Consider the following 20,185-nt stretch of genomic DNA (forward strand, 5'->3'; position numbering starts at 1 on the left):
AACATATCCTGATTCCCAGCCCAAGAAAACTCCCTGCTGGACATTTAAGTCTAATTTTTCCTGGTCTTGATATCCTCTTACTATCACAATTAGCTACAGTCCTGAGAACATGGGTGTACAGTACTATCTACACTGCATACCTTCCCTGGTGTGCAAGTTCTTCAGGTGTTCATATTTTTACATTCCCCTCCACTGAATAAGCTGAAATTAACCAATCACTTCGTTTGCCTTTCTGGCCTTTCCTCAATAAGTAATTAACTATTTTACTGAGTATTTCTATCATATTTTTGGTGGATTTTTTTTTTTTTTTTTTTTTTTGGTTTTGGCCATTTCATCTAAAGTAGTTATGAAATAACACAGACCTTTTTATCTTTTCTTCCTTGCATGCAAAAGGGCCATCCAAAGCAGGAAGGGAAAGGACAAAAGCAGCTATCAGGCCATTGGTGGTAAGAATGACTGGCAGGGCACTGTTCATTTATAGGCTTTGAAATTGCATTCAGATCCCTGGTATCTGAGCCAAACATAACTGAGATCTAAGGAAAAACATGTTTCAGAAATCTTCAGGAGCATGAGAAGATTTATATAATGAATAACTTCCATGTAAGAGATGCAAGGGTGATGTGACTTTTAGGGAACAGCAGTGTGCAAAAAGAATTAAACTGTGCAAAAAAAAGAAATTTAATTTTTTTATTCTTAATATTGAAGCCAGATATTTTTTAATGAAAGGTAAGGCCTAGTACTTATAACTTATAAATGGAAATGATGCAACTCAGATCCTCTACTGGCCATAACACACTACTCTGCTTCCATGGGGAAGTTTGCCTTACTTGCTTTGCATCCAAGGTTGTCATTCTTGAAACTCTGAATCAAATTAAATTATTGTTTTCACAAAAAGAAAGAAGGATAAAAATCTAAGTATGGCCCTTTGTTAGTAATTATTTCTCTTGCAATTCGAGTTACACATGAAATCATTCATCTTTTATTTAGTAAAGGATTTCATACAGCTCTGACTGCAAAGAAGAAAGAATGAGCTATGACTAATAGGAACTGATCATTTCTAAACATTAATCTGTTATATAACAATGAAAAATAAAATGAAATCTACTTTATCTTCCTAATAAGAAAACAAGAAGGTAACAAGTAAGGAGGAAAATTAATGAAAGACTGAATTTAAAATATGCCAGTACCAAATGCAGATAGTTTATCTCATCCTTCTGGAAGGCAAATTATTATAAGCCATTTGATATTTTTTAAAAATAATAAAGGAAACAAAGGTAGAAGCTAATTTGGAATAATTAGTCAAAAGATTCAATGCTGAGGGTGCAGATTTAGAACAGTACAGACTTTCAGAACAGTCTTAGGGATTTAGTGCAGAGATAAAGTCTTGAGTTCCTGATGCCTGTTCCTCCAGTCTCTTGAATTCTCAGGATGTAAAAGTGCAGATACAGCCAGATTATCCAGCCAATATTTGAGATACTGATAGCTGGCAGTCACAGAAAGAAGGGTCAGGAGGAGAGTCAGCAGCCCCTCTGCTCTTAGTACAGTCACCATCTCACTTTAAATGCAAAACCTGCCAAGAAGGGGCCAACCCAGAAGGGAAAAAAAAATTTGATGCCCATCAAATTAAGAAAAGAAAAAGAATGTTCTTCCACACTTCCAGCTAGCTGGTGTTTGTGGTAGTCCCCTAAGACACTGCAGGGGTTGGCCACCTGAGGAGGTGGAATACCCCTTTTAGGGCCTCTCCCAGATGAAACATGACTAAAATATGTAAGATATATAATAGGTGCACTGAGAAACAACAAAAAAGGCTCCCACTGAATTGCTGAGCCCCCCAGTTACAGCTGGGCCCAAGAGTTACTCTGTTTAGTAACTCACCAGGTTTACATTCTTGCCTCAAAACACCAGGAGTGATCAGGCCATATGGACTAGCTATCTGCCATTTCTTTTCTGATTTCCTTCCCTTTTTATTTTTCTTTTTACCTTCTTTTACTTAAAAAATTCAAATTCATTTTGATTTAAACAAGCATGAAAACTCTTCCAAAATGAATAAATTAATGCAACGTGTGCATATATGCATGAAGTGCATTATTATTAATGATTCCAATCTAGCAACACATGAACTTAGTTCTTGTTTAAAAAAGTACATACTGATAGTTCATATGCCATGTATCTACCTGAAGTGAACAAAATCCAAGCAATCCTAAATTCCATGTTTACATTTTTCCACAGCCCTAAATTCACACCACAGTGCAGTGGTAGAAACAAACTGCTGCAATATAGCTTTCTATACCAAAATGTACATGTTTAACAGCTATCCTTCAGCTATCTAGGAATCTGAGATACCTTAAAAATTTAATTATCTGATGTAGATTACACAATTAGAAACATATGACACACACAGGTGCAACCCTCTGTTGTAATATCCAGAGAGCTTTGTCTGAACTCAGAAGAAGAAAAGGGAATTTAGGACCTTCTGAAGGACAAGAAACTCAAGAGGATTACAAGGATGTTGTGGGTTATGCAGGGGAAAAAAGTAGAAGTGCCAATTCCCAGAGAAAGCCTAATCTGCCTATTAAAAGGATCTAATCTGCCTAAAAAAAGGATGACCAAGGAGAATCTTCACCTTTTATTGGATGCAGGTGGAAACATGGTGGCAAGGACTGAGGACAAGGCTGAGGTACTGTGTTGGAACTTTGACTTGGTTTAGGGGTTTTGTGTGGTGGTAAAGTTTTTTTTTTTAATTTGTGTTTTAAAGGAAATTTAAGTAGTTTTTTGTTGGTTGGTTTTAAGGTGGTTTATTGTAAGCTATTTAAAAGATTGGGTTTTTTAGCTACTATGGTTTGGTTAGTAGTTTAGGTGGAGGTACACACACTCTTGATACTCTGTTGGTTGTTTGTTTTTTTTTCTTTTTGCTTTTTGTTGTTGTTATTTTTTATATGATATATTATGTGATATATGTTTATAGTTTTTTTTTATATTTATTACTTATATTAAATGGTGCTTTTTTATTCTAAATTAATTTATAAATGCTAATATTATTAAGAATACGGAGGTAAGGAAGAAGAAAGAGGAGGAATAGGAGTGGCTTATATTATTTTATTTTAAAACTTTTTATTTTTATGTATAAAGTAAAAATCCCCCTGTTCAGGTGTTAAAACTCTTTTGTATAATATTAAAAATTATATTTTTTATTTTGTAATTATTTTTATTATAATATTTAAATTTTTGTGATTTTTTTTGTTTTATTTGTAAAGTTGGTAAATTATTTTATGGCTTAAACGTAAAATTATAGCTGTTTTTAGTTGTTTGCTAGGGTTTTAAATGTTTCTGACAAGGGCTAGGAATTTCTAAAACTGTTTGAGGGACATTCTGAGTTCCAGCAGTACTCAATACTTTCTCTGCCTCACTCTTCAACAGCCAGACTGGCTGTTCTCATTGTACCGAGCCCCTGAGCTGGGAAGGACAGGGAGCAGAATGGAGCCCCAAAATCCAGGGGGAAAGAAAGAGACAGTGACCACTTCACCACAGAGACACCAAGTCAACAGGGCTGGATGGGATCCCAACCAGCCCCAGCCAAGGTGGGCTTGTGCCAGGCAGCTCCTGCTTGCCCCGAGCTCCGTCTGCAGCAGGGTGAGCCCTGAGCAGTGGAGAAAAGGCCATGGATGTGTTTCCCTGGATTTTAGGAAGCCTTTGGCACCGTCTCCCACAGCTCTCCTGGGGACAGCTGCTCGCGGCTGGGTGGGCTCGGCTTCCCCGGCTGTAAAAGCGGGCTGGGGAATGGCTCAGCACTGGGGCCAGTCCTGGTTCACAGTTCCATAGTCTTTATTGGTGATCTGGGCGAGGGGATTGAGAGTACCCTCGGTCAGTTCTGGGCAGCAGGGTGGGGTGTGGATGTGCTGGGGCAGGCAGGCTCTGCAGAGGGATCTGGCCAGGCTGGATCCATGGCCCAAGCCGTTGTGTGGGGTTCAACAAGGTCAGGTTTGGATCCTGTCCTTGGCTCACACCAAACCCTGCAGCTCCAGGCTGGGCAGAGGGGCTGGGAAGCCGGGAAAGGCCCTGGGGGCGCTGGGGACAGGCTGGACAGGAGCCGGCTGTGCCCGGGGGCAGGAGGCCGATGGGCCGGGGCTGTGCCAGCCATGGCGTGGCAGCAGGGCCAGGGCAGGGACTGTCCCTGTGCTGGCACTGCTGGGCCACACCTCGGAGCCCGGGGCACCTGGGGAGCCGCAGCACAGGAGAGACATGGAGGGGCTGGAGCGTGTCCGGAGAAGGGAATGGAGCTGAGGGAGCTGGGGGGGCTCAGCCTGGAGCAAAGGAGGATCAGGGGGAACCTTCTGGCTCTGCACAGCTCCGGACAGGAGGGGACAGCCGGGGGCATCGGGCTCTGCTCCCAGGGAACAGGGACAGGACAGGAGGAAACGGCCTCAAGCTGTGCCAGGTTGGACACCAGCAGGAATTCCTCCATGGAAAGGGTGCTCAGGCATTGGAAGGTGCTGCCCAGGGAAGTGGTTGAGTCAGCAGCCCTGGAGGGTCAGAAGACGTGTAGATCTTAGGGACAGGGTTTAGTGTTGGCCCTGGCAGTGCTTGTTTTATGTTTGGACTTGATCTTAGAGACCTTTCCCAACCTAAACAATTCTATGATTGCTTCCAGTTTTCTCTGCTTTCTTAGTGGTGAAGGAAAATCCTCATTTTAATTCATTTTGAACAATGCTAATTTATTAAATGAAATAATATATGAACAGCAATTCCAAAGGAAGTGTTCTGATGTTAAAGCACTTTCACAAGTGGCAAATTACTTCTCCCCTTAAAAGTCAGTCAGGGAAAAGAGAAAGAACCCAGACAGCTTTGTTCGTTCCTGTGCCAGTTGCTCTATTTACAGTTCTTCATGTAGAGCCACCATTTCCTTCTTGATGTAGTAACACTTTTACTGTGTCAAAACCTGGGGAAAATGCACACATACAAGCTACCACGGAGTAGGGAGGCTGATTCTCACCAGGTGTAAATGGCTCAAAAGCTGGTGGAGCACTGCCAAGCTACTCCAGCTGAGAATCAGCTCCACATAGACCCACTCCAAACTAGCTGGCTATTTGTGTTTCTCTTGGAATATTGCCAAAGGCCTCATCGCAGTGCCCAACTGTGTTTACATCTTTGAAACATCCTGAAATTGCTGCTGTCTGGGACTACAGCTCAGACTACAGATAGAGCTGGTAGTCCTTTTGTTCAAGGAGGAAAAAAATGGGGGGGGAAAAACAGCAAAACAGCAACAAAAAAAGACACTTTAAAATCAGCTCTGTCTCATAAAATTAAACTTTCAAGTAAATGTGAAAAATAAAGAGAAAACTGCTGTGGGGGATAGCAATTTCGCTCTTGTGGTTTATGAACTGCAGGAAAGTGAAACCAATTCCCCATAGTGAGATTACAGGTCTCCTTTTCTACAGGTCTTAAATTAAAAACCAGCTGAATCCAAAGTGAGCTAGTTTACTGGATCAGAAGATTCAATTATTTCTGCTAAGTAACTGAACGTGAACTACTTCCTTTTAATAATATACAACTAATAATTACTGCCCAAGAAAGGACTTTTTCCTACCAAGCTAATTAAACTAAAGCAATATATTTTTCAACTGCTCTCAAATTTAACTAAAGCGAGGAACATCGAAGAGCAAGTAAATGCAAATCTCCACTCACATGAAGAAATCCAAAGCCACACAAAGTGTTCAGACAGTACAAGAAATAGGATTTGACCAAAATTGTTATGTTGAAATCAACATAGTTTCTGGTCCATATTCAGCATATATGCATGTGTGTGTCCTGCACACTTGTACAGACACGGTGGAAGAGCATTACTGCAAAGTGAATGCAAAGCACTTTTGGCTTCATTAACTGCTTAAACTCCCCCTGCAAGAGGTCACAGTGAAATTTGTTAAGGGACTGATCCGTATCCCTAATACACAACATGCGAGAAGTGTCTAAAGTACTGATTTTCCTCTATTGTGATGCTCTGGGATTGAACTGTTCCAGACTCCTCAGCCCCAGGCAATGCTGAGAAGAAATTTTATTTGAGAGAAAATATTTTCTGGAATGTTCATCAGCAAGAAAAGGGAAAAATAAAGCTATATTCTAAACTGCTGTGACTCAGGAATACCTAATAACCTAATAACTAGAATTTATTGCATTGGTTTGACTGTGATGGTATTTATGGACTATAATAGGTGTAGTTCAGCCTACATTTTCATTTGTTCACATACATATTGCAGAGTTTATATAGTTAGTAACAACTATACTCCTTCAACATTATACAGAAAATTCACTTGGAGTTAGCAAATTTTTATTTTCTTCCATGCACTTTTTCCAGAAATGTTAATGATTCTTGCTAATTCATTTCAGTCACTTAATTTGTATGGAAGCATTCATTAGAAAGACCTATCCTGAATTCAGTGTGATTGCTCACACAAGCAATAGCACCTGTATACTCAGAGCCTGCTGAATGATATTCACATCTCCTGTATTTTCAAGTCATGCAGAAAATGAAAGCTTTCCAAGACAAATTTATCACATAAAATGCACCAATTTAAGCTTTTTTTGTTTGTTTGTTAAACAAAAAATAAAAAAGGAGAAAAATGATCCAGTCATCCATTCCTGATGCTAAAACAGCCAAAATATTAACTCTCACTTTCTGCCACTGGAAGACCTTTCACACTCCAGAAGTTCCGTATCGTTCAGTTCTCCACACCACCTTGCCTGAACAGCTGAGCTTAATAGGTCAAAATAATTTTGCAGGAAAAACAATGCTTATGATCTTCCATATGCTGCAGACTAAATTACAAATGCATTGTGGTTTTAAGGAGTTTTAGTAGCACCACTTCCAAAATGGAAAATGGCTTCTTGTAGGTATGAAAGAGGAAAAAAATATCCCTCCAGCATTCTGTTAAAATACAATTAAACCTGTATCTATGTGTCTCAGACTGATAATATATTTTAACAGGATGATGAACTTTTCTTTCTGTCTTCTAAACATGTTGCTATTTCTTACACATCTGTCATGTCTTACCTACTTTATACTAAATGCCTGAAATAAAATATCTTCAGCATTCTCGCCACAGTAAAACAGTCACATCAGGTAGGCTTAGATGCCAAACTTCTCTCAAAAATTTCTGAAACCTGAGATGCCTCATTTCTAAATAGTGAGTAGTCTACTATTCCCACTGACTACATTAATTTTTTTTCAAGAACAACGTCAAGTTTAACTAAATTACTCACTTCTATTGCCTGCCTCAATGTCACTAACTAAAACAACTCCAAATAGTTCCCAACTTTCTCAGGGAACATCTACAACTTCTAAAACATTTCTGAGCAGGCATAACCCAGCAGTCTGTAATTCATCCAAGTCCAGGATTTCTGCATCCATCCAAACAAAACTGTAGCATAGACATGCAAATAAGCCACCTGCTCAGAAATCTACTTAATCTGAAGTTTGGAAGGGTTTTAGAGGGAATTTTCCTCAGGAAACAGTACAGAAGCAAGTGCACTTCAGTTATTTGTATTTTCATCTTTTGACCAAGTGAGGCTGCAGCACGAAAAGAACATAAAAGGATCAGGTATTTTACTAAGAAAAACATCTATTATGGTTTTGTCTAGTGATAAAAAATTTGATTCCCTATGTGGAAGATGCTAAATAGGTTTTTTGATTTGGAAGGGGACATAAGAAGTAAGGAGTGGAATGGTCACTTTGAGACAGAAGTTCTTACTCTCTGTGAATTCTGGGGTATGAAACCCACAGTGTGACACCTTGAGCTGCTGCTGCACCTCTGTATGGAAGCCACACTCCCAGCTTGGGAGGTTTATTATGTTAAATGAAGTCAGTATTTTATTTTAATACAGTTTCATTTTAATTGATGTTCACCTCAATGACTAAAAATTTGTACAAGGTCCCAGAAAGTAAACATTAGGTGATTCATCACTGGCAAAATGAAAGTGTGTCCCTCTCATGAAATGAATCTATAAATCTTCGCTGACAGAAACTGAGTTCAGTAAGGAATGAAGGAGCTGTTCATGAAAAGATGGAGGAGGAAGGCACTGAAATGGAGACCTAGGTCCGGAGTCTGCGTGGAAACAAAATAAGGATGCCTCAGTTTGACCCTTTGAATGCTCTTTGAAACCGTTTTGATTACACATGGAAGTTACCAGCCTTTCTGTGCAAAGTGCACGTGCACACGTGCACATGCACACAGAAAGAAGAAAGAGAACATATGACAAGGAGTCAAATAACAAAGTCACCTACTCTGATAAAACACAAATCAGACAAGAAGATAACTGAGACAAGAGTTACACACCTACGGCTAAGCACAACCACACTGGATGCACAACTTGAGTAAAGACACTTGGCTGGAATAGTCCAGACAACTGCAGTGCACCAAAATGGACAACAGGTTGGAACCAGTTTCCAGCTCTCCAGCCAAAGGGGAATGATGATTTGGAGAATAAGGTCCCTGTTGAGGTTGCTTTGGGCTGACATTCACTAATGCAACCGGCATGTTGATGTCCTTTAGACTGGAAGGAATTCATTCTCTGACAAAGCCAGAGCTCACAGGATGAGCCTCACCCAGTTTGCTAAACTCAATAAAAACAAGACTTGAACAGAAAGAAACTGCTCCACACATACCTTAACTTTCTTTCCACAGTTCACAATTTTGGAAAAATACTGTGGCACCAGAGCTGTTGGTCCATGTGTATACATGCCAGGCCAAATCTAATCAATGCTGCATTGGAGGGAAGCTACAAAACCCCAGGAGTCCAGCCCAGGCATCTGTCACTGCAGGACAAATGGTCACAAATACCTTTCTAGGCTGACATTAATATTTGCTCTCACATCTTCCCTTACTGGGAAATTAAGAGTTTCTGGAGTTCAGAAGGCCTTTAACAAAAGAATAAAGGAGGAAATGAGAATACATAGACACCAGAAAAAGAAATGTACTTCTGCAAAAAGAAAAATGAGGTTCTGTTTCACAGGAATAGATCCCTCCAGAAAATTGAAGCCAAGTAAAAATCCACTCTGGATAATGAGTCTGGAGGCAATCTCATCCAAAAGGTCTTCTTTAAGTTATCCAGACCAATATGTCATTTAGAATAATGAAAATGTCATATGTTTGCAAGAGAGTTGTGATTGTTCCTTCCTTTCCCACATGGTGGAAAATGGAAAAAAGTGCAAAAGAGGTAAAATGCTCTCCTGCCACCTTCTATGCCTGTTTGAAAGCAGAGGAGGACCAAAGTTTCTCCTGGAGCTGTATACATCTGCTTACAACAATTATGGAAAGCTAGGGAAAAGATCTCCTTCTGCTACTTGCATTTCTTTTGCACTTTCAAGTAAAATGTACACTCTTACCCTGCCACTAATGCACAATCTTTCCCTTCTTAATAGAAAGGCCACTTGTCATTTTCCACCAGATCAGAGCATACACAGAGAATACCTGTGCTTTAGCAGATGCACATCTTTTCTACGAATCTCAGAGAACTGTTCTCATGTCAATACATAAATGCACATGCACCTTTATAGGCATTTGTTTTTACAGGGCATTTCTGAATAACTGCAAAAGGATTAATATACAGTGGGCTCATTCAGCAAGCACAGCACTGAATGCATCAGGTCTTTTTTGTGCAAACATAGTGTGTAATTGTGCAATTAAAATCTTTGGCAATTACAGAAACAAGAGAGGGTGGTATAGTTTATCTTCAAGCTGTAGCTAGTACTAAAACTCTTACCTGCAAAATAATACTGGGGGGGGGTGGGGTGGGGGGGTGATGAACTACAATAGAAAGCTGAAAATCTGTAACTCATTAGTAAATTATTAATATTTTTCCATGAATGATGTCATCATAGATTTAATACCCTGTCTGATAACACAGAACACTGATTGATGACAAAGACCATCTGCTCCAAATCCAAATTCAAACTTCCACGGTTATCTCAGTTTCCTGACTTCTGAACCACCAGGGTTCAGATGTTGGGGCCATCTACTGCTTGTAGTGAATGTGATAACAACAGTAAACTCCCTGTTGCAAGGCTTTTGTTGATACCTGCCCATTTCAGGTGTCTGCTCACACACAGTTCTAGCTCCATAGTGGGATTGACAGAATCACAGAAAGATGGCTCAAAGAGGACTTCTGGAGATCTCCTGTCCAACCTACCACTCACTATCTGGTCAGCCATGACTGTCTAGCCAAGTCTTGGAAACACCTAAGGGTGTTTTCTCTGCCACCTCTCTGGTGTTCCTGCTTGCTATTTTTTACTTCTCTTACATGATTTTTTTTTTTTGTTGTTGTTACTGAAAAATAAATTAAAACCCTCTAGAAAATGGCTTCATCCTTGGGAATTCTTAGCAGTCCCAAGTACATTATGTGAAATTATTACGCAGAATCATTTGAGTTATTCTGTCTGCCAGTTTGTCTATCTTCATAACAGTTCAGAACAAAAGGGGAGTTTAAAAGTACTTTTCAACTAGAAGCTTTCCATTTTACAGTAAATGTTATTGAGGAACTAAAGTCTTCTCTTTTACATTCACAACAACTACAGCTGCTGTCTGCACAAGATTGCTTCCAGGTCTGTGGATATGTTCTGACCATGCCCTGGGTTTTGCTGGGATGATTTCCTGTGACTAGTTTTTGCAAAAAAAAAAAATCAGGGTGTCCAAACTTTATACTGAAGAAGACCCAACAGTTCCCAGCACCTGGGCTGTACTGAAGGAAGTGCATTAAGAGCAGTGGCAGCAGCTGAGGGGCGATGCTGCCCCTCTGCCCAGCCTGTGTGCACATCTGCAGGGCTGTGTCCAGCCCCGGGCCCCTCAGCACAGCAGGGCCATGGAGCTCCTGCAGCGGGGCCAGCGGAGGCTGCCGAGAGGATTCGGGGCCTGGAGCAGCTCTGGCAGGGAAAGGCTGAGGGAGCTGGGGCTGTGCAGCTGGAGAGGAGCCCCAGCTGAGAGGGGCCCTCAGCCCTGGGTGTCCCTGGCTGCAGGGAGGGCTCCGAGCAGGGCCCAGGCTCTGCTCTGGGGCCCAGCAATGGCACCAGAGCCACGGGCAGGGACTGAGCCCAGGAGGCTCCACCTGGGCAGGAGGCACAGCTTCTGTCCTGGGCAGGGACCCAGCCTGAGCAGATTGTCCAGAGAGGCTGGGGAGTCTCCTCACTGGGGATATCCCAGACCCCTCTGGACACAATCCTGTGCCCTGTGCTCTGGGATGGCCCTGCTGGAGCGGGGAGGTGGCACCAGAGACCCACTGTGGTCCCTTCCAGCCTGAGCCATCCTGGGATTCTGTGAAGCACATTGCATCCTTCTTGGCGCCCTGCTCATCCAGATCTGGCAGCCAGCCCCACGTGCGCTGTGAGAAGCATCATGCCCCTAGGCCAAACAACTACCCATTGCATTCAGCATTGCTCTGGACACATTTAAAATCTTGATATTCTTGAGTTTTTCAATGAATCTGCTAATGTTTTCACACTTCTCCTCCTCATCATCTATCCTGATAATCCATGGTCCAAGATACGGCTTTTGCAAGTACTAATTCCTAAGGCGTACTAATTCCTAAGTAATATTAATTCCTGCTTTTGTGCATTGCAAGTGGCATTGCAAAATGGCTGCTCCCTGCTCAATGATAACACTTGTGTAATTAACAATTAAGACAGTTCAATTTTTATTAGTGAGTAAAGGCTCGATCTGGCACTTGAATTCTTGCCCTCGGAGCCCAGGAGAGTTAGAGCATTGGCTTCCGAGACAAAACACTGTCCCATTTCTTCTGTGTGATTAAAAATAAGCAATTGGTTTTAGGTAATAATAGAGGACAAAGTACCAAGTGCTATTGAAAGTATTTAACCCCACTCAAGTGGTACATATTTAAACGACCTTAGAGACTGGCATGTTATACAAACCAATCAAGCTCTCACTTTAATTTGCAACTAAAAAATCTTAAATAGAAGTAAAATCTAATGTGTGTAGGTAATATATAAAAATGCATATGGCTACAGGTAAAAGACACTAAGTTAATGCTGCTTGGCTTTCACTCAGATGTCACTCCAGTGTTCTTAAAGTACTTTGCAACTATTGATCAATGCATTTTATGAATGAGGGATATCTCTAGCTTCTAATTATTTCTACAAAAGGTGATGTAAGACAGAAGGTCAGCGCTGCAATTAGAAATGGCAAGTTTAAGTGCATATTTTCAAAACAGAAAAAATTATTTTAGGATATTAGACTTAGATATTAGAAATTTGACTTTCTTATGGAGTTCTGAGACCTTAAAGAACTTTAAACTTTGAGGACTTGACTATGTTCCTAAATATTTTCTAGTGAACTAGCTTTTTAATGCTAGGTCAAAAAAAAATATTCACCATGTAAAGTTCAAAAAATGTCTGCATCTTTTTAGAGATTACATTACTAGGATGTAGAAAGAAACTGAGATTGATTTCCCAGAGAGACTAGGACAAACCTCTCCTTTTAGGGCAAAGTATATTAGCAGAAATACCAAAGAACAGTGGTACTGACTATGCACAGGAGTGTAGCACAGCCTGAAATCCAGCAGCAGCTAGTTGTACACCCACACAAGAACTGTTTGTCTTCCCGAGCTTTCTGACTGGTGGCCTGGCTGATGGGACTCTGCATCTGCTGCCCTGATAGATTGATGAAGGGCTTTTATTGCTACTGTTGATGTTTCCACTGGACATGTCATCAATTGGTGTGGAAACTTCATTCAGCATTGCTGGATAGCAAGCAAAAAAACTCAGTTTGGCTGGAAGACTTTCATCAGACCCTCTCCCAGACAGAGAAGGCAAATATTTTCAGGAGACCTCGCAACATTCAACTTCCTGGACCATAATGGGGTGGGAGATGATTTAGCAGCATTGTAAAAGATGGAGTGTGGAAGTGTAGCTATGACCTGGAGTTGCAGAAACGATGGAAAATGTTCTTTTTACTTGAAGGATAGATCACAGCAGATAGCTCAGGCAACTTGTGCAGTGACATGATTTGTGCACAAAGGAAATGTGGTAGAGCTGATTTTACAGAAGCATTATTTATGGGTTAGTGGGTGGACAAAAGGTTTTCTCAACAGGTTTTTGCAGATTTAATCACACACAGAAAGTTCAAGTGCTTCTCTTTAGCCTCTGCATAGTGCTTCTTTATAGAAAGTGTTTTGCTTTAATTTAATTTCTCTCGACTTCCATGCGACTTTTGGTACTTCACTGCCTGGAAGATTATTACTGACACTGGAAATATGGTGCCTGGTTATGAACATGGCAATGAAGATATGAGGTTACCAAACATATTGTAAACAGAGCATAATTACAGTATTTACAGTTGAACATCAAAATGGGAAAAGATGCCAACTGGCATTTCTCAGAAGTTAATATTGGGACTGATACCATCTAACATCTTCCCAAATCATTTGGAAAATTAAGTAAGCTGCACATTGACTGCATATATTGTACACACAAGAGGAAGAAATACAACACAGCAGGTTGGTAGGTTGAAAAAAACCCAGAAAGATCTGGAAGTCTGAGAGGGAGAAAGAGAAGGGTGCATTTAAGAGGGAAACTAATCTACACAAATGCAGAATAATAAGCTCAGACAAAATTAACACCCATCTCAAGTAACCAAATGGGAAAAAGCCAATTTTCATTAAAAAAGAAAAAAATCCAAGAGATTTCACAGTTTATTCACACTGAAAATTCACATCAGGGTATATGCATCAGGTTTGACAACTTGTTTGCTACATTTCAGCCTGATGTGATGTTAAAAGGAAGAATAATATATTCCCTTAAAACCCTGCCTTTTAAAATACATTTTTACTTTTTTAAAACATATACCAAATGCTCACAAAAGACCCAATTTACAGGCCCATCAGCAGAAATAATAAACAGCAATGAGACATTAGTGAGAGACACAAAAGCAGCACATACAAGGAAGTCAGGAACTAAAATCCATCTGCCCCCGATACTGTCAAGGGTTCTAAGTGTTCACTGTGCAGTAGAACAAAATCCAACAAATATTAATATCAAATATCCACTGAGTTGTTGACTTTAGAATCTCAGCTAGACCTTGAGGAAAGCTATTACTTCATAAAAGAAAGTAAGATTCTGAGGGATATGCAATAAAAGACCTTCAGAGTTGCTGAAATAAGCTCGCTGCGTTAAATGACTACTGTATACACTAATGAACCTCCAATATTATCTGTAGGATGGAAATTCTCAAAAAAATGTACCCTTGCAATAAAATTAACCTGTAAATAAATGAACTCACTGAGGATAGAAAACATATTTTATGACACAAAAGCCCCCTGCTTGGACTGTTAAACAACAGCTCCTGGCTGAGAGTTTGAAGAGCACACCACCTTTTTCCCCATCATTATTTGGTTAACCATACCCACAGTACAGTACATTATTTTGTCCCAGGAATGATTCATTACAAGAAAAGATAAAAACTTTATCAAAGTGAGTGTTACTTTTCTTCCTAGCACAGCAATCCAAATACAGCTGATGCAGACAAAATGGCTGATGTGATAGCAATCAACAATATTTTTTTTATGTATGCTTAAAAACCTGCTTACCAAGGGGAGCCATATATTCTGAATCCCCTCACCGTCACTTCAGAGTCTTGAAGATAGATGCAGTTTGTTAGAAGAGACTGTACATTTTCATAGCTCTCTGGCTTCAGCTTAGAAACAGAGGGGAAATAGTAAAAGTCCTGCTTGATTAAGTCAGCCATGAATTCCTGGTCAAAGGTCAATTCATGATTTCCTGCTATCACAATCTTGTATTCATAGGGCAGGCTACCTAAAACAGTGAAAAACAAACAAATTACTTGTTTTATGAAAAAATCTCATAAAAGCAAACAGATACACAAAGTGTTATTGGTTCCTGTAATATGCTCACATATGTGGAACAATTGAGCCTACCCTTACTACATGTTGTTGTAATTCCTGCTGATTTCAGGTAAATGACATTACTGTCTTTTTCATGGCACACTATGATTTAGCATGCTTAGCATTAATGTGTTGAAATTACTTTCAACTCATCAACCTTAAAAACCAGTCTGCAGACTTCTGCTCTACTATTTACTTCTAGTTAATTGCCATTTGTGCTGCAAGTATCATTTACTGTGACAGTGATGATAACTCTTTGACAGAAATTAGGGTTCAAAGAAGATCAGCCGTAATGCTTCATAAAATCATGTCAGCTCTCTTCTCCCAGAGCTGAGGTCTTTGTCAGCCTGTACTGACACTCACAACTTGGGTCAGCCAGAGGGGTCTTTGCCCTGACATTAATATCAAGCCTTCAAGCAAGGCATGGATTCAGTTTGGCTGTCAAAAATCCAAATCCCACAGTGAAATCTCACTCTTTGCCTCTCTCCCATGTTTTTTTTATTTCCTGCTCCATTTTCTCAGTGACTCCCTTAGCTCTGTGGACTATAATTTAAAGTGATTCATGTTCAAGAATATTTTACAACCCGTATTTAGTGAAAAACCTTAGAACAACCTCCTGATGAAGGCAAGAATATATATGCCCACACACGTGGGCTCTTCCTGAGAGCAGCACTGAAACAGAAACTTTTCACCTGACTCCACATTTGGTTATTCACTGGATTCAGCTCCTGAGAGCTGGCATGGCCTGTCTCAAACAGCTCAGCACAAACCTCCTAAGCACATCTGGGAGGAAACAAAGACAGAAACTGTGCAAAGCTGCATTCATTAGCTTTGTTTCTGCACTGTTAATTTGTATCCGGATGAAGACAGAAGAGGGGATTGGGACCAGAAAGAAATATTTTATTGAAAATTAAACCCACCTTGCATAACAGCAATTTTGTGGGGTTTTAATTTTAGAAATGCATTGTAGATAACAAAAATCCTTAGCGATGGCCCAAGCTTAACCTGGAGGCAGGCTATTTAGAGAATATAAAAAACCAGTTAATATGCAATGGCAAAAGTTGGCATGAGTAGGACTTCAGAATAAAATGCAACAGTGTGATTCAGAGTTATGGAAACAAAAGACAGAACAATGCTAGCCTAAGGGAGGTGACACAGGGCTGAACTTTGCCAAATGAAGATTTAGGTGATTCTGAAGTACAAATTTCTGAACACCTGTATTAGGAAATCTGATGGTACAGGTTCCAATCTTTCCTATGAACCAAATGCATATGTGCCTGGTTCCAATCTTTCCTATGAACCAAATGCATATGTGCCTTTAGAATATTTAACAAAAACTCTTTTCAGATATTTATAATTACATGTTAAATGTTCAAGAGTCAGTAATTTTCCTGAAAGGCTTCTCCGTTTTGCTTCTGAAGCACTTAGCATTTAGCAGATGTGTACCCCACCTGTACAAACTTTCCAGGTGGGTGCACACATACACACACAAGTTAAAAATGTTATTTACATGCTGCAATATGTATGGGCATCTTCAGGCCTTAAAGGAATAAAGAAATCCTGTATCCCACAATGTTGTTACCAGCTCCATTTCTGTTCTGTTTGGTAAATCTTTTCCAGCTCATCTGATCCATCCATCTAGCAGCCAAGAACCTGTATGAGCTGGTTATAGTTGTTGCTTCCACTAATGTATTTATGTCATGTCACTGTCTGTGGGTGTTACTTAGGCAAATTAGCAAATTACTCTAAATGTACAGTTACATTTATTATAGTGGCGGCCAGAGGCACTGCTGTAGTTACAGGTCTGTCAGCTTTTCAATTAACAACTGTGTTTTTGATGAGTATGCATCTCAGTTGTTTGTTTTATTCTTTTATTGCACGCCAGGCTTTGGTAAAACTATTTCCTCTTCTTTGTCTCTTTAACTATACTTTTTACCCTTTAAATCTTAAATTTTTTACTAACACAGTATTTTCTGCTGCTTGTTCACAGATTTAGCAATATTTTGTTCAAACTTTGTCCCTTGGAAGACTTTAGAACATGCTTTGCTTTTTACTCCAAGTGCTCTTGAGGTACAGACTTAGGTATAAATCTTTGAAATGTTGCTCCCTACTAGGCACTGCTGTGGTGAAGTTATGTGTAAGAAGAGGGTTCTGCTCAATTTGTAGCCCTGACTTCCTTGGCTAGGAGCAGGATATCCCCAAGGGTACATAATCTAAGAACTGTTGTATGGCTGTGTCCCTGTTCACAGCCCTAGGACAAACATTTTCCCATTTTCTAACCCAACAGCTCTTGATCACAGATAATTAAAATGCTTCCAGGTTCATCAGTTATTCCCACAGCTGCACCCAGGATGGAGTAACTTCACTCAAAAAGACTCTGCAGGGAATCTTTGTGGTCATGGCACCCTGGCTGTGTTAATCACCAGCAAAACCAGCTGAACAAAAAAAGTGATCTTTCTCCTCCATGTAGCACTTGTGAGACCTCTGGAGTGTGGGGTCCCATCCGGGGACAGGAAAACTACTAAGAAACTGAGGCAAGCCCATCAGAGAGCTGCCAAGGTGTTGGGATGAGGGGAGAGGCTGAGATCTGAGGCTGTTCAGACCCAGAGAAGATGCAGGGCAGACCCTGCTGCTGGTCTGCCACCACCTGAGCCCAGGAAAATGCAAGAGCAAGTCCTTCTCAGAGGCAACAGGCACAAGCAGGAGGAACATGCTGCAAGGAAAGAATTTTATCAGGAGGATGGTGAAAAAGTGCAATAGGTGCCCTGAGCAGCTGGGAAATCTCCTCCCTCAAAGGCACTCAAAGTTCAGTGGGCCAAGGTTCTGGTCTCTTCGAGGAGGAGGCTGGACTCAATGTCTTCCAGAGGTCCCCTCCATCCTCCCCGATTCTCTAGATTCCTGTCAATCCACACTGGAAAACAAACCAATAATTTTAAAGAGCCTGCAACGCTAAAAAACAAATCCAAACCTCATTTTGTGTTGTGACTGTAATGGAACAAATCTATGACAGACAGGCAATTTAACAGGACCAGAGAGTATGTTCCATTGACTCTGGTGTAAGTTTCTCATTCTATCAATCTAGCAGATGAGTAGGACTAAATCCCCAACTGATAACCAATTAACATTTGATTCTAGCATATGGCTTTGCTGGTGGGCAGGTAGCAAACTCAGTATTAATACAGAAGCTCTGTGTATACATTGATATTAAAGAAAAATTATGGCTGTCACAGGAATCCTGCACACATATCCAGGACAAAATTAATTCCCCAGAAAAAATTAAGGCAGGAAGCATGTAGGAAACAGATCTGCCCTTCAGGAGTGCCAAGAAACACATGCAAGAACATATGCTATGGGAGTCAAAGATGTAATTTCAAACAAAGAAAAAAAATAAGAAAAGTTATGAATTTGGGGGAAGCTAGATTTTTTTGTCTGATCTCTTCTTTTGACCAGCCAAAACAAGGCAAGTGTTTTTGTCCAAAGTCCAGGGATCCTTCTGTTCTTGGCACCTGAGAAGATTCTGCTAAAATATGCCTCTAATCTGGACATAAACTAGAATCAGTTGGAAAAATTTTACCTAAATATTTTTCTGTATTAAAATACCACTTAAATGGAATGGGCTATATTTGGAAATTCACACAATCCTGCTGACATTACCAAGGAAAAAGAAATTAAGCAAAATGTCCATTTAAAATATCTTGGGGTGAATAAAATTTCCATTTATAGGCAAAATTTCTTTTTTTTTTTTCTTTTCCTAAAGTAAGTGCTAGGGTTTTTCCCTCTCATAATGTTTAATTTGCAAGAAACTAAAATTAATTTTCTCCATAATCAACCTCTATCCACTTCATCTTAGTTGGATTTGGAACTAAACATTTACAAATCAAAATCCTATCAGAAACACACTGGCTCAGATTCAGCCCTGGGCTTCTGAGCTTTCTCTTTCAGGACAAATTCAACTTTTGCCTTCTACCAATTTGGAACGGGGCTCCAAGCCACCATCCACTCTGTCAGCCTCTGTCTTAAGTGGGATAAGAGATTTCTCCCATCCTTTTCCTTCTTCTCAGCCACATGACTCTTTATCTCTCCTGCCTTATTTTCCCCTTTCCATTTTGTAATCGCCCTTTATATGCAGTAAAATGCTGGAGACACATTATCTTGTCCTTAATTTAGCACTTTTAGCAAAAGATATCTTTTTTCATAGGGAAAACATAGAACTTGTAGAAGTACAATGCTTTAGACATCTGTCTGCTTGTCACTCTGTATCTGTCTGAAACTGCCCCGCAGATTGAAAATCCATTTACTATATAAAGACCTCAAAGGTAATTATGTTCCCTTGAATTTTCTGAAAGCGTCTAAGGTAAATAATTTCCAGTCTGAAGGAGAGGTTTCAAAGGAATGAGGTAACTTGGAACCCACAGCAGATCTACAAGATCCAAGAAGTCAGGCAGCAGTGGCTCTGCTCCCAGAACAACTCATCACACAAAAAATAGGCCCTAAATTCCCTCCATCAATATAATTTCTTATCATTTAAGATTATTTTACTATCAACAAGCTCAGGTTATTATATTTAACTTACATATAGCCAGATGCGTTACCATCTTACAGACTTCTTCACTTCATCCATGGAGCTTTCATCAGTTTGCAGCAAACTTTCCTCAGAAAGTTTCTTAGCCTTCATTTGTTCAGAATAATAATATGACAGCAGTTCTGGTAATATAATATGTATAGGAGCATATATATTTCTTTAGCTAGGATCATCTTTGTTTATTCCTTTCATTACTGCAGATTACTAATTAAGAAAATCAACCGAACATCTAATTTTTGCATGTTTATGCACCAATTACAGAATTATTGCAGCAATTTTTAACTTCCAAACTCCAGTAGGTTCTTTTTATGGCGAACATAATTTTAACAAAATAACTTGAAGTGCTGGGGAACCATTATTTGGACTACAGGCTGCATAATGCAGCCTGCTGAGAAACACTGTCTGTTTGCTACTTCTCTGCAGCTGAGCTTGTTCAAAGTAGAATTCTGTGTGTTTAAGGGTTCATCCTGTTCTATCAGCAACCCAGTAACCAGATCAACACTGAAATAATCCAAGTGCAAGCTCATGATGTCCATACTGCAGGCTCCCCTTGTACCAAGTGAGGCACCTTTATCAACTTTGGACCTCCTCTGAAGCTCGCAGTTGTTATCAGTTCCCAACTTTGCCAAGCTAAAATGAAAACCTGAACAGGCAGATGTATTTTGCTTCTTTTCTGGTATTTTGTACTGAGCAGAATTTTTGATA

At 40.0% G+C, this 20,185-nt stretch overlaps 1 protein-coding gene across 4 annotated transcripts in view; it reads right to left on the bottom strand.

The window, feature by feature from the left end:
* Positions 1–20,185, bottom strand: part of MPPED1 (metallophosphoesterase domain containing 1) — a 62,562-nt gene that overhangs the window by 16,338 nt on the left and 26,039 nt on the right. For all 4 annotated transcript variants that reach the window (XM_085568581.1, XM_085568582.1, XM_085568583.1 and 1 more), the window contains exon 4: positions 14,584–14,805. In XM_085568581.1, the coding sequence (XP_085424707.1) occupies positions 14,584–14,805 (222 nt within the window). The remainder of the gene's footprint in view (positions 1–14,583; positions 14,806–20,185) is intronic.

Source organism: Lonchura striata, chromosome 1A, assembly GCF_050655825.1.
Source record: "Lonchura striata isolate lonStrDom1 chromosome 1A, ASM5065582v1, whole genome shotgun sequence".
Taxonomy (NCBI): domain Eukaryota; kingdom Metazoa; phylum Chordata; class Aves; order Passeriformes; family Estrildidae; genus Lonchura; species Lonchura striata.